Genomic DNA, 14161 nt, shown 5'->3' on the forward strand with positions numbered 1-14161 from the left:
TACTTGCACTCCAAACTGGTGTTGTTTTGCAGATTAATATTAGTTAGGCTGCAGTTCAATGCTATTGCCCGAGGGAACTGTGAACATGCTTATTGTTTGCAATTTGTCACAGAAATCTTGAGGAAGTTTATGAAACAAATAAAAGTTTGACCTCCAGGATCTTAAGAACAGTTGACATTGGAGTAATATATCTAGGCTGACTGTAGTTTAATATTAATGGCAGTGGGAACTGGAAATGTGCACTGATGGCAATTTTGCCTCTGTGCTCACAGGAGCATAAACCAAGTTTGCAAAGTAATTAGAAGCTTAGCCTCCACTTTTCCAACTGCAATTGGCTTTGGAAGAAAACATCTGTATTGGCTGTTGCATTATTTGGTAACGTTCCTTGGTGTGCAGCTGTTTGGGCTGTTTAAGTGACTTTGGTCTGAAAATGCAATGAAATAAGCATGTCATTTTTGTAATGGCACTCTTCAGATTGGATCTTTGTCTTCCCCATCGGTCTTTCTTTCCATGAGGAATAGATCTTTATTTTACAGTAAAATCGCACCTAACATGTATGATCCACTTTTTAAAAATCATTGTGTTGTGCAGAGTGTAGCTTCTTTGTGAGTTTTTCTGTTGTTTTCACATTGTTGAAATTCTGAATAAATTTTAATTCATGTTGACTTTTGAGGTGACCTAAACTTAGTAAGAAGTAAAGTTTGTATATGAGAAGAAGCATTGATGTTAGAAGTCACACCAGTATAGTTGTAGCTATTTAAATTTACACTTTGCTTTATTCTTCTCTGCTTTATAATATTTAATTTGGATAAACCATAGGTGAGTAATGTTGTGTTCATATAGTATTGACGGGCAGCTGGTTGAAAGGATAGCCTTGGAAACCAGTTGTCAAATCAGTGTTTCATTCCATTGAATTTGAATTGCCTCCTCTGAAATCATTGCCCAAAAACAGAGGTTGAGCTTCAGTTTCCAAAGGCAGTTGCCAAGTGTTTGAGGGGGATGCTAATTACCAGCTGATGATAAGCTTGAGTGTAGGACTCTTGACACACACCATCGCATGTTTAAGTGGCAGTTTGTTTTCTGTCTGTCTGCAGGCCCGCCGCAGGACCACCACCCAGATGGAATTGCTGTATGCAGCCAACAGTGACCTGGTCTCTGACAGCAGTGCTGCAGACTCTGCCTTGGCTGGCTCTAGTGCATCAGCTCCAGAAACCCAAGAAACTGCTGATACACATGATACTTCTGCTAGGGACAGAGAGTTTATACCTCCACCATCTGGCTTACCTTCTAAGATAGGCAGCATGTAAGTTTGGCCATGCTGTACTAATTACCCTTTGCTTTTGAAAAATGCATGTTGCCAATTTCTTGTAATCTATTATTTTAACTTTATAAACGAGGTTGATATACTTGAAGCTTACTAAATAATACTGACAAAGCTCCTTCCTTTCTACCATCACCACTCTAGAAAGTATAAATGCAGTGTTGTAAGTACTGTGGTTCTTACTGAAGATGTAAGTTCTGTTAAGTTGCTTTGTTATAGTAAAGTTATTGTAACCGTGTTCTATGTAGAGGGAAAAACCCCTCTAATACCTTGAATAGTTTGCTATATTAGTGTTATGGGAAATGCACATTCTAGGGAGGTAGTGAGAATCTGCATAGAACAGCAGAGAGGTTAGAAAAAAACCCAGCAAAACCCAACCTGAAAACTTTATATAACATGGTATTTGTATATGGTCCTAATTATTAGGAAAAATCTTTGTTAGTTGTCTTGTATGGACCATGCTTGTACTGGAGAAGTTTCTGCAACAATAGAGTATGCAAGTAAAAAGTTGAAAGGAAAATGCTAGATATTATGAATCCTCAAAAATCCTTTCTGTTTGCAGGTTACACTTACCTGCAGAACAGTTTTGCTAACTGAAAGTATCTCTTGATTCTAAATAGAGCTAAAAATATTTTTGTCTTTTTACTTTGGGACCAGCAGGTGTCTCTCACATGCACTTTTTTTTTTTTCTTCTTCTCACTTGCTCTTGCTGTTCTTTTTATATCTACCATTACCACTGCTGGTTATTAGCCTTTCACTGCTCTAGAGACCCGTTTCTTGGCTTTTTGGGTACTAGCTCCTGTGTTGCAGAAACTCGTGTAAATTGAATGCACTTCCCACACTCAGTGATGTGGAAATCAGTGTCCCATAGCTGTCTTCATATTACAGGTTCTAGAGTTAAGCATCTTTTAATATTCATCTGTCCTATTTGCATAATATTTTTATAGCAGTCTCTACCTAATGTACATTTGCAATTTGTATTTTTTACTATGTTTTTCTGGCATGTGCTTGAGGTGGCAATCACGAACAGTAAAACACTGCTGACAGCAATTATTAACCCATGCTGATGGCTGCAGTGCAAATAGAATCTGCTTGGAAAGAATGCTCTTGAGGGTGAGCATAGGTGGAGAAAACCCACTTGTTTCAGCAGTTAGCATGAGATGAGTAGAGACTTTTGAAGCTTCAAGATCTAAAACATCAAGTGTTATGACCTGACATCCAAGACTCAGGTAATACCAACTTTTGCCTCACTCCATATTCTAGAATGTATCCATTTATGAAAGTGAGCCAGCAAAAAGGCAAAATAGGATTTTTCCAGAACTGCCTTCTGCAAGCATTTGAGAGTTACATACCATCAAAAAAATCAATTCAGTCAGCAGTAGGCCTCACATATTGAGTTGTTATTGATCATGTTTTAGTAAGTGATAAGTGATCAAAAATTCCCACAATCAATCTGCAGTGACTTTCTCACTGCAAGTGTATATGTTTTTTCAAAACTAGAACTCTTGCTGGTTAGGTCATCGTGGAAGAAAGCTTCTCTTTGTGAGCTAACTGGCCTTCCCTTATGGGCCTGTGGTGCCAGCATATCTCTTGTAATAAAATATGTTATTCAGGAGCAGATTGTGATCTTACCTGCAATAAATGTTTTCTCCCTTGTGCCACTTATTTAAGCAACATTCGGGGATGTAGAGGCTGTAGCAGTAATCCACAGTATGGATTCTCAAAGTGACAGAAATTAATTATATGTTTAGGTGCAAATTTAGGTGTCTGCATATGTACAAACTAGTACACTCTGGAACCCCCTCAGTTTTCTTAGGTCTGTGGTGATTCCATGGTCCTTGGAGAGGGACTTTATACAAGGGTTTTGTGGATAGGATAAGGGGTAATGGGTACAAACTAAAAGATTGTAGGTGTACATGCGATATTGGAAGAAATTTTTTACTGCGAGTGTCAAACACTGGAACAGGTTACCTAGAGGAGCTGTGGATGCTCCATTCCTGGCAGTGTTCAGTGCCAGGTTGGATGGGGCTTAGAGCAGCCTGGTCTAGTGGAATGTGTTCCTGCCTAAGGGAAGGGGGTTGGAACTAGATGATCTTTAAGTCCCTTCCAATCCAGACCATTGTGTGGTTCTCTTACTTAGGGAGGCACCTAAATACATATGGCCAACAGTTTATTTAATTGGAATTCTGTTCACAAAGTTGTTTAGTGCAGTTATGCTTTGATATGCTCAACTCATCTACAGCAGTTTTTCAGAGTATAGTTGTCTTCTGTAGGACTTGTGTCAGCTCTGTTCAGATGTCTGATGTCCTGGCAAATGTTAAAACCTGGAAACCTGGAAGTAGGTATGTGTCCTGCTCCTTTTCTGTTAGGTCATTGACATCATGGACCTGGTTTTTACCCTAGGTGCTTAGGAAGTTCATTCCAGCAAGACAGCTGTATTTTCATAATACCTGCATTCCCAGGCTTTCAAAAAGAATTCAGAAAGCGATGATGCTATTTACACCTTCTTCTCAGGATGCTCCACTGTGGAGTCAAAGATGGAAGATTCAGGTGCAGGTAGAGAGTGAACAGTGGAAAGGTGCCTCCATGTCTGAGTATGCAGGATGCCAGTGTGAGGCAGAGGAGCTTGGGTTCCAGTTTCTGGTTTGGTTTATTTAATCAAGCAGCTGCTCTGCAGACATATCAGCAACCCTAGCAGCAGACTCTCTAGCCTGTTCATCCTTGCTGGAAGAAGACCTGTCAGCCTGATTCACAGAATTGGCCTTGTGATCTCAGGATTTTTGCATTCCTAAATGCATACTGGTCCAGCATAAAGAGAGGGAAGGGAGTGTGTCCTGTTCCAACTTTTTGGTGTCCTTTGCACAGTATGCCTAGAGGTAAAGGAGCCCTACAAAGAAATGGGTGTTCTGGCCTTCAGGTAATTGGACCCGCGTTCTACCCTTTTTTTTATAACTTAAGTGCTAGGCTTCTGTGCAAAACCAGGCAGGTAATCACTTGTCCTCCGTTTCCTGTCTCTTGAAGACCTCAGGAAGCTCTAGGGTTGAGATGCAGTTCTTGGCACTAGGTCCTACAGGTCCCACACATTCCAGTTAGGGTTTGTGGTCACTTGAGACTGTCTCATCTACTTGAGTCAAGTAGCTGTTCGTGGTTGTGCTGTCCATGTTAAATCATATTATTCTGTATTCCAGTCTCCAGGTGGATTTTATATAGCACAGACTTCCTCTCAAGGGAAGCATGTAGAGAAGTTGGAGCTATGCATATTCAGAACCTGTAGAGCTCTGAGACTGATGGTAGTAACCATGTCAGGCAGGGGGCCTGCCAAATGAACTTTATCTGCTTAATGGAGTTGCGTGGAGCAAAAATACTTTTAGAATCTGCTTTCTTGATTTTAATGAGTGTGTCGTATTAATAGAAAAAATCCTTCTCAATACAGAGAAATAGGAAAAAACAAAACAAATCTTGCTTTTGTGATTGCTCAACTAGTGAGAAATGGAAGTTCAGAAGAATGGATGGAGACCACTCAGATTCCTTTACTTTTTCTTTTGTCTGACTCTGGTGAAATGACAACATTTGGGTGTCAGCTTTAATATTGTCCTCTTGATATTTTTGCTAATTTTAATGAGGAATAAAAGTTTGGGAGAAAGACCACAGTGACTTTGAATTGGAATTGTTTCAGAGCAAGAACTGGAGAGACAGATGAGGAATGGAAAGCAAGGGAGAAGGGAAGTGGGGGACAAAGAGATGCCATGTTATAATAGTCAGGTTGTCCATGGGAAGTACCTTTTCTCACTTCCTAATTAACATGAATATGTTACTACAAAGTGTCATTTGTGTATAAGAATCATTGTGATTTTGCTGTTCTTCATGTCTGTAAATGGTCTATTGTAGATGCAAATGTGGAATTTGAAATTTAAGAATTTCCATTCTCTTAATTTGGGATGCATACTTCACTGTATTTCTTTTAGTGAGTCTCTTTTATTATTGAATTAGTAAATCTCCTTTAACTATTCAGGATCTGACTCTATATGTTGATCAACTTTGAACGTTAATAACTTGTACATTTTTATATTCAACTGTGAGAGCAAGTTTGTAATCCTTAAATTCAAGAGAGACAATAATAGATTAAGTACGTTCTAAAATTTGAAATCACACTGAGAGAATGATAGGTAATATAAGGAAATAAAGTTCTGTGAAGGGCTTTAGAGTGAGATAATGATTGCTCTTGTTTTAGTTCGAGACAACCATCTCTTCCAGAGAAGAAGATAACTGAGCCTTCACCTTTAACCAAGAGGAAAGTCTATGAGAAAACAATGGAAAAGACAAAGACAAAAGAACAAAAACTGTAAGATTCTTTTAAATTTATTTCCTCTGACATAAAATTTTCTTGAAAAATAAATCAGTATTTTTCTGTTTCTCTTCTTCCAGGACAGTTTGTCACTGCTGATATGTATTGCTCAGCTTATGTGTGGTTGGCTGGGGCTTTTTCCAGGTTGTTTTTCTGTACAAAATAACTCAGGAGCAGAGCCCTGAGAAAATGTCCTTTGGAGCATTTGCAAATTATTATTATTTTTTTTAATCAAAGTAATCAGTATTTCTAAGAGCCTTCAATTTTACAAGGATTTCTTCATTTCACATGTGTGTTTTCTGCCTTTAGCTTTCACTTTTACCGCTTAATCTTTGAACATTGTGCCATCTTGCACTCTGCAGCCTTAAGCTTTTTGCCTTCTCTGAGAAATAACTGTAGCTAGTATTACAATCTGAATGATTTGCTTAAGACAAGAGCATCTAACGATTAAGGCATGTTGCATTTAATTTTTCTAACCATTCATAACCTGTTAAAGAAGATGTTCTTTTTTTTTTGTAGCTCAGATTCTGGAGCCCCAGAGGCTAGTCTGTCACCTCCTACTTCCCCACCAAGCCGGCCCCGTAATGAAATGAATGTTTTTAGTCGTCTTACTGTTTCTCAGGGAAACACATCAGTTCAGCAGGATAAGTAAGTCACAAAGGGAAGCCTCAGGCCCCAACCAGGGAACTGCAAAGTGTGCTCAAGTTTCCAGTGTAGTGTCTGGTAGAAGTTCTGCCCTTCTGCAAGACAGGAGGAGATACTTCTCATGTTTTTGTGTAGTTTTCAAAGGAAATATTTAAATCTACCATGGAACCACTGTAAAATTTGAGAAAAGAAATTTCCTGCTGAACCTTGTTTCCTGTTTTCTAGGCCATGTCTGGTATTTGTAGTTTTAAACCCAAAATAGACAAGAATGGTAGAATTCTTAGATGTTTGTGTATTTATGTGTGTGTTTACACTCAAAAATAGATTTTAGGTGATAATTTAGGAAATAGTGCTTTTGACGCTTACTCAGTTGCTCCAGTGTTGCTCAGAGTGCTCTCACAACAGCACCTCAGAGGATGGGACATTGAAATGGCTAGAACACAGCTGTTTAGAGATTATCCAAATTATTGAACAGACTGACTTTAGGAGGTGAGCTGCAGGAGTAGATGATATTCATGTCTTGTTTAGAAGAAGTAGAACAGACTTTTTTCACGTTAGGCATCTGTTTAGGAGCCTTACACCAAATGGCAGTGGACTTTACTTGACTAGAATCTCTATTACAGGTTTCAGTACTGATCCAAATACAATGTAGTACTTATGAACTGCAAATCAGATTTAAAATAAACCTTGGTTTCTAACTCTAGCAAGATAAGTTGCTGTTGTCTGTTTACATTATTTTTTTGAATAAAATGTGTTTTTTCAGTTGTCTACAGCCACTACAGACCAAGCAGTGGTTTGCAAGGCTTTCAGTAACTGTGCTTGTGATTTTTTTATCTTAGCTTACTTTTCTTACTGCTAACTCCCACCAAACCCTTTTCATTTTCTCTGAATTGACTTTGAAGTCAAATAGAAACTGTTGAATCTGTTTGAGTTGAAAATTAAGGACATCTTAAGACATACTGAAAATCATCATGTATTGGGGAAATATTGTCTTGTATGTTTTCCTGTTTTTTATTTTTAAACATTTTTCAAAATGAAGGGAGAAGAATTTTGAACTTAGGATGGCTTGCAAATTGCTGTATTTATTTGAGTGGCTTATCATATTTAACATTTATATCTCTATGACTAACATTTTGCATGTCTCTTCTACACTTAGCAGGCATTGATGTTCAGAATTTTTTTTTCTTCTGATATTCTCAACAAACACTATCTTATGGAGGTTAACTTGTGCATCTATCTTCTTTTAATTTTTTGCCTTTACTTCTCTAAGAAAATGTTGGGGAAATAAATGGCTCAGTTGCTGTTACTCATCTTCTGGAGCTGAAACAGTCTACTGTAACTTACTGCTGAGAGTGATATTTTAAGATAATTATTCTTTCCCCCCTACCCATATCATCATGGGTTTGAGATATACCTTGAGCAATGCTGCATAATGTATGTGGATTTGCATTGCTTTTCTGAGTTGGCCATGCTGTTGTTTGTTCTTCACGTATGGAGGCGTTCCTTTGCTGATACCTATATTCTTTCTCCTCACAATTCCACCACTGTTGATTGTAGGTCTGATGAAAGTGATTCCTCTCTGTCGGAGGTACAAAGGTACTCTCTCTTTGTCTTTTCTGTTTTCTTGGCATCTCTCACCAAAGTTATTCCAGTTCTTAAGCCATTTCATTTTGCTGCATGATTTTTCCTGATACCTGTGCATTGTTTCTCTTGCTTTTTGCCAGAACATTAAATATCTGAAATTTTGGCCCACCAGCATGTCTCCCTCTCTCCTCTTTTAGGGTGTTTTTTAAAATCATTGAGCATGTCAGGTGTTTTAATTGTAACTGAAGTATGGTGTAAACATTTCCTTAGACATATTGTTTCTCTCTTTGTTTTCTTAAAAAAAAAAATAGGGGCAGACATTTTCTTATGTTTTATCTGCTTCTCTCCTTATTTTTGTTTTTCTTTTTCTGTTGTATGCTTTGATCACTAAAAATGAAATCTTACTGTAAATAAAAATGAGTAGATTTATATGTCTTTCTGAGAGAATGCACAGTGACTTAAAAAATTAAAGAAACGTTGCCCATCTGTCACCTAACCCTGTAGGTTAGGACTTTGGAACTTAGTGAAAAATTAGTTTATCTAGAGAAGGGCAGTCGAAGAACTGCCAGTAATGTGATGGTGGCTTTGTCTGGTCATTGTAACAGTTGTAGTGGTTTTTTTTGTCTGTAGATTTTAGAACGTTGCACATAGGCAGAAAAATAGCTCCAGGACATGTATTTCACATGGCTTGTCACGGAAGTGAGTGGTGAGAACAGCAGGAGGAATAACTCAGTTCAGATGCAGCATGATCCACTAGGGAATATTACAGAGAAAATTGGTAGTTTGTTTAGTGTGATGCTAGAAAACAAAAGCATAGAGACCTAAATAAATTAAAAAACAAATTATCCCTGGTTTTTTGAAAACATAAAATGATGCAGATGAAAGGTGAATGCCTTTCCAAAATGAGGAAGATAATGTTACACAATTTTAGTTGCTATTAATGCTAGTAAAATATATAGAAGGATTGCTGAGGAGTAATGAATTATATAAGTGAAGATGTCCTGAGCTGTAAAAACATTTAAAATCTTAATTTTAGTGTACTAGATAAACTAACCAGTTGTCACAAAGTTAGCTTGTATCATAAAGGACTTTTTACTTTCTATAGGAAACTTCTGGAGAATATTACAAAATTTTTACATTTTTCTAAAGCATCTGATACTTTTGTTTTTGTTTTGTTTTGATGAGATAGGGCTGTGGTTTAGTTCCTTTCCCTTACAGTTGTGTGTGTGATTCCCAAAAGTGCATGACAGTAAGTCTTAAGTGCAAGCTGGCCAGGTCACAGCTGTGTTGCATGTTTTGGGCATTACCTGGAGGCTTTTCTACACTTCACAGAAATAAAAGGGTCTGTGTGTGTGCAGTTGTATGCATGAGATTTCAGACTGCTAGTAATTTTTTTTTTGGTAATGAATTGTGAGGCATTTTTTAGGTGAGTTAGTCTTTTGGCATCACCACAAAATTAGCTGTTAGTTCCCAGGAAGATTCCTCTGGGGTGTCAGCATTCCAATCATCCTCCCTTTTGGCCATTTGAGCTTGAGCATGTTCTTGGGTACAGGGTGCAGCGGGAACCTTCTTCAGGCACAGAAGTTAACAGCAGTTCTCTGTGTCTGCCCATAGAATGCAGATGACATGAAATGCATGCTGAGTTTGGAATTGGCAGTGCACATTACATTTGCTCCATTTTTCAGATTGTGCTGTTTAGACGAAAATGTCTTATGGTTGATCTTGGGCATACAGAAGCTTTAAGTCTCCTGGTTTGTTCAGCATTATACAGACTTTGCCATGTACCCAGCATTTAGCATCTTGTTGTCTTTTCATTTGTTTGTTTTTTTGATTTTGTAATTTCCTTTAGCTGGTAGTCCAGAGTTGACATGTGTTGAGGCTAAATAGTAAAAATCCTTACATAGTTTATGAAAGATATTCAGCTGTTTTGCCCTCACATCTAAGAACACTAGGTTAATTTTTTTCCCTACGTGCAAGTAAATTAATTTTATCTGTATCCATTACTATGCCCAACTCAGATTCTTTTTTTTTTCTTTAGGGGGATAATTAACCCATTTCCTGCTTCAAAATGCATCCGATCAGCCCCGCTTCAGTGTATCTATACAGCTGAGGGACACACCAAGGCTGTGCTTTGTGTTGATGCAACTGATGATCTTCTCTTCACTGGATCTAAAGGTTGGCAAGCTCTGCGCACCTCTGCTGCCTACTGAGGCTGCTTTGACAAGTTGGTGTGAAAGTTGTTCAAGTGTTGTGAAATTCTCAATTTTTGCTTAGTGCTTTAAAGACAGTGGAAAATTCTAAGGGTCCGTTTCTCAACAAAAGCTGAAGAAGGATTTCCAGTAATTATCTAAAGGTTTCTAACTCCAATGTGTAGTATTTAGCTGCTTGTTTGTAGTGGAAAACCACAAAAAGCAGTAACAACATTTGTTGAGTGATATGATGGTAGCTGTAATGGGTAGCATGTACACACATGATATGAAATGCAAAGTAATTGCTTCAGGGAAGGGTGGAGGTGGGAATTGGTACATGTTTGGCTCTACTGCACAGAGTTTAAATATCCTTCATGCCATAGTTGCTTCTTTGAGCTATCTTCTTCATCTGAGGGTGTCTTCTGATTCCTCTGTGCATCTTGTTGCCTGTCCTTTGTTGTTACATGAACTGTATGGCAGGTGTGGGAGGGCCTGGAATTTTAGTAGTCTCTAACTTCCTTCCTGGATGGTGCAGTCACTCCATAAACTTCTCAAACTAGAAGTAGTGTTTTGAAGAAAACATTTTCCCTCATGTCTGTAGTGAGTTTCCATTGTCATTGCTCAGTTTGGCTTGAAGATACCACCAGAGGCCACCAGAGCTCAATGGTTACTTTTCACAAACAGCTGTTTTAATATTGCTCAAAAAGTGATTTTTGTATGTTGTGCTTTTTCTCTGGGCCTTTTCACATAAAGCACTTACAGTAAAGGACTTGTTATGTTCTTAGTTGTGCTGCTGAAACTATGGCAGACTTTTATTTTTGAAAGTATCGAAGCTAAGGTGTACTAGAATGGCTGGGAAGAAGTTAACACCTGTTGTCAGGGAGACTTTCCTTTTCACTAGTTCATAGAATGAATAAACCTTGAAATTTCAGGACATCCCTTTTATCCCCATATTAGCATAGTTGAGAACCCCATCAGATGCAGGTCTTCTACTGCTAATATTCAGGTATGGTTTCTGTGGCTGTTCTACTAGCTGGCTGTTAAAAATACCAAATGATACACTTAAAGTGGATTGGCAAACTTCTAATCTTGCAAGTTTTAAGGCAACATTTCAACATTTGTGCAAGTATGTACAATTGTACAAAAGGATATTGATTTAGATTTTGTAAATAATACTTTGTTGGTTTCTGTTGAGATTTTGAATTTAGTGGCTATGGGAGGAAAAAGGGGCATGTTTTAAAATTTTATTTTACATTTAGATTTGTATTCTAAGGGTTTGGTAATTTGTTTTTTAACGGATGTTTGCAGATGTTGCAAATACTTACTTTTTTGAAGCCATGATCTAGCTTCCTAAACTTATGGGAGAGTTTTTCCTGTATGCATTTTTTGAGGGGAGTTTACCAAGTACACTTTTACTCAAGAGTGTAATTAAACAGTTGTTTAATTAAATAATCATTTGGAAATTGTTGCTGAAGCAGAAGGTCTCGGCTCACTGACATCCGATAATACTTGCAGACAAATTCAGAAATGCCAGTAAACTCTCCTGTGCATTGCAGATCTTTGATCTTGGATGTTGGTGTTTTAAAGTGGCAGACAGGTCTTGCTATACTTACCTTCGTGTTATCATAACTAGAGTCTGTGCATGAAGCTTTCTCTTCATCGTTCAAGTACTTATTTCAGTATAAATATATGTCTAAAAGACATGGAGTGATACAGACACGGTGCAGCAAGGAGAGTTTCCTGTTCTTGCCAGTCGTGTTGCTGATTTCTTGAAAACTTCTATGCATTTGGGATTTTAACACATAAAAAGTTGCAGTATTTAAATTTGTTTGCTACAGAGTCCAAACAGCACTCTAAAGCACTAAAGCACTCTCTGCTGGGGTTTTCAGAGGCCCCCAATGCACTGAAGAGTTTGGATTCCTTCTCATCTTTATAGTTTTGTTGTGGCAGTCAGAACTTGGCCATACTAAGCCTCAAAATTTGTCCTGAGCTATGTTTTTGATTATACATTTTTGAATTAAAAATTGTATTCTTCTCTTCATCTATCATCATCCACCCTTTACAGCCTCTAAATTGTCTGTATTTTTACTTCCCTTGAAATTTTTATCCTTTTGAAATGCTTTGGGAGCTAATATGCAGATCTTGAATGCACATTTAATGATTAACCTTGCTTAGTTTTGATGATGATGATAGATGGATGACTATGTGTATTTTTTAAGACCTACTTAATTTAGTTGTTTTTCTGCTGTATCTACAGAAATGGAGGAAAATGTAGGAGTGCAAATGAATGCATGTACTTTTTTTAAATTAACTGAGTTTAGGAAAAACATGAGATTTTTTTCAGGTTGGGTTTTTTTTATTATTGTTAATATTTCCCCCCCCCCCCCCTTTTTTTTTATTTTGTCTTTATTTAGATCGTACCTGTAAAGTCTGGAATCTGGTTACTGGACAAGAGATTATGTCTTTAGGGGGTCATCCAAATAATGTAGTTTCTATTAAATACTGCAACTACACTAGCCTGGTCTTCACAGTTTCAACCTCCTATATCAAGGTGTGGGACATCAGAGATTCTGCAAAGTGCATTCGGACGTTGACGTGAGTATACTGAGCCTCAGATGAAGCATTCAAATGAGTCTTAGTTTTAGATAAATTTATTATATTTAATTCAGTATTGCAGTCCAGTGTAATATAAGTACACTGTTGGGAATGGAAGCTTTCTTTGCATGTTCAGGTCAAGTCAGTATGGGGCACCAGTAATATATGGGAACAGAAAACTATTTGCATATAGAGTTTTATCAGATGTTCAGTATTCATAATTGGCTTATAGGCTTTTATACTCAGTGAAATAGGCTTGTTTTTAGAGAGTATACAAATATGGCAAACAAACTATAGAATTTGGATTTTTTTTTTTTCTTTTTCTCCTTCTTCTCTGTACCCAGGTCTTCAGGCCAAGCTATGCCTGCTGATGTGTGTTCAGGAAGTACTAACAGAACAGTTGCTATCCCAGCTGGAGAGAACCAGATAAATCAAATTGCACTAAATCCAACTGGCACATTCCTCTATGCAGCTGCTGGAAACTCAGTGAGGATGTGGGACCTGAAAAGGTACTAAACACCAGCTGAAGAGAACATTCTTTAGGTGGTTACACATGCATAGGTAGCAAAGTTGTGCACATGAAACAGTCAGTGAAGTGTTTCTTCTATATAGTGCTGTCCATACCTGGGCAAAATATTCTATCAGTTACAGATCAGCTAATCCATCTGTGGTGGTTACTGAGATAATGATTTTCTCATGTTAAGGTTGTGGTGAATCATTTCAGTAAAAATGACTGGAAAAACACAATGTTTTGTTTGACAGGCTCTACAGAACACACTCTTGTAAAGTGAATATGGAAATCCTGACTAGTAATTATTGATGAGATGATGGAAGCCAATGGAAGTAATGTGTAATATGGAATTATGATAACTGCACTGTAATTACACTTTAACAAACAGAACCTGCTCCCAAAGAGAGCCTTCCAAATACAGAAAATACTTATGAGGGGACTGATTAATTTTTACTTTAAAATGTTTTAATGCTTATTTTGCATAAACAGAGGGGTTTAGTTGTATTTAATGTAGATTTAATATTTATCCATGGATATGAACAATAGAGTATAGGTAAACCAGAGGATGAGTACTGAAGACATAGGGAAAATAAAAAGATCCATTCTGTCAGAAACTGTGCTATGGACTATACTGGATATATGAAAAAATTAACAAATCCTCATTTCTTCTTTTATCCTTAAAGATTTCAGTCTACAGGAAAGCTAACTGGTCACCAGGGTCCTGTTATGTGCCTTACTGTTGATCAGATTTCCAATGGACAAGATCTTATTATCACTGGTTCAAAGGATCATTATATAAAGGTAAACCACTAGTATTTGCTTATTTCAACTTGGCACATCAGCATGGGATGCAGGCTTCAGCAGAAGTGGCTTACATCTGCACATTCAAAGTGTGATAGCCAAGATGAAAATATTTCACCAGTCATGGATCATGAATAATATTCAGTTATAATAAACACCATTTCTCTGCC

General features: G+C 37.5%; 1 protein-coding gene across 7 annotated transcripts in view; it reads left to right on the forward strand.

Moving 5' to 3' along the window:
* KIF21A (kinesin family member 21A) overlaps positions 1-14161 on the forward strand; it is an 87436-nt gene that overhangs the window by 64407 nt on the left and 8868 nt on the right. For 4 of the 7 annotated variants that reach the window (XM_066182916.1, XM_066182917.1, XM_066182918.1 and 1 more), the window contains 7 exons: positions 1095-1303; positions 5553-5663; positions 6186-6314; positions 9934-10070; positions 12499-12679; positions 13024-13188; positions 13874-13991. In XM_066182916.1, coding sequence (XP_066039013.1) covers positions 1095-1303; positions 5553-5663; positions 6186-6314; positions 9934-10070; positions 12499-12679; positions 13024-13188; positions 13874-13991 — 1050 coding nt within the window. Of the gene's footprint in view, positions 1-1094; positions 1304-5552; positions 5664-6185; positions 6315-7868; positions 7908-9933; positions 10071-12498; positions 12680-13023; positions 13189-13873; positions 13992-14161 lie in introns of all 7 variants that reach the window. The other 3 variants (XM_066182922.1, XM_066182920.1, XM_066182921.1) reach the window with 3 other exon arrangements.

This window comes from Chamaea fasciata, unplaced genomic scaffold (assembly GCF_029207755.1).
Source record: "Chamaea fasciata isolate MVZ Bird 193981 ecotype frontalis unplaced genomic scaffold, bChaFas1.0.hap1 SCAF_5, whole genome shotgun sequence".
NCBI lineage: Eukaryota > Metazoa > Chordata > Aves > Passeriformes > Sylviidae > Chamaea > Chamaea fasciata.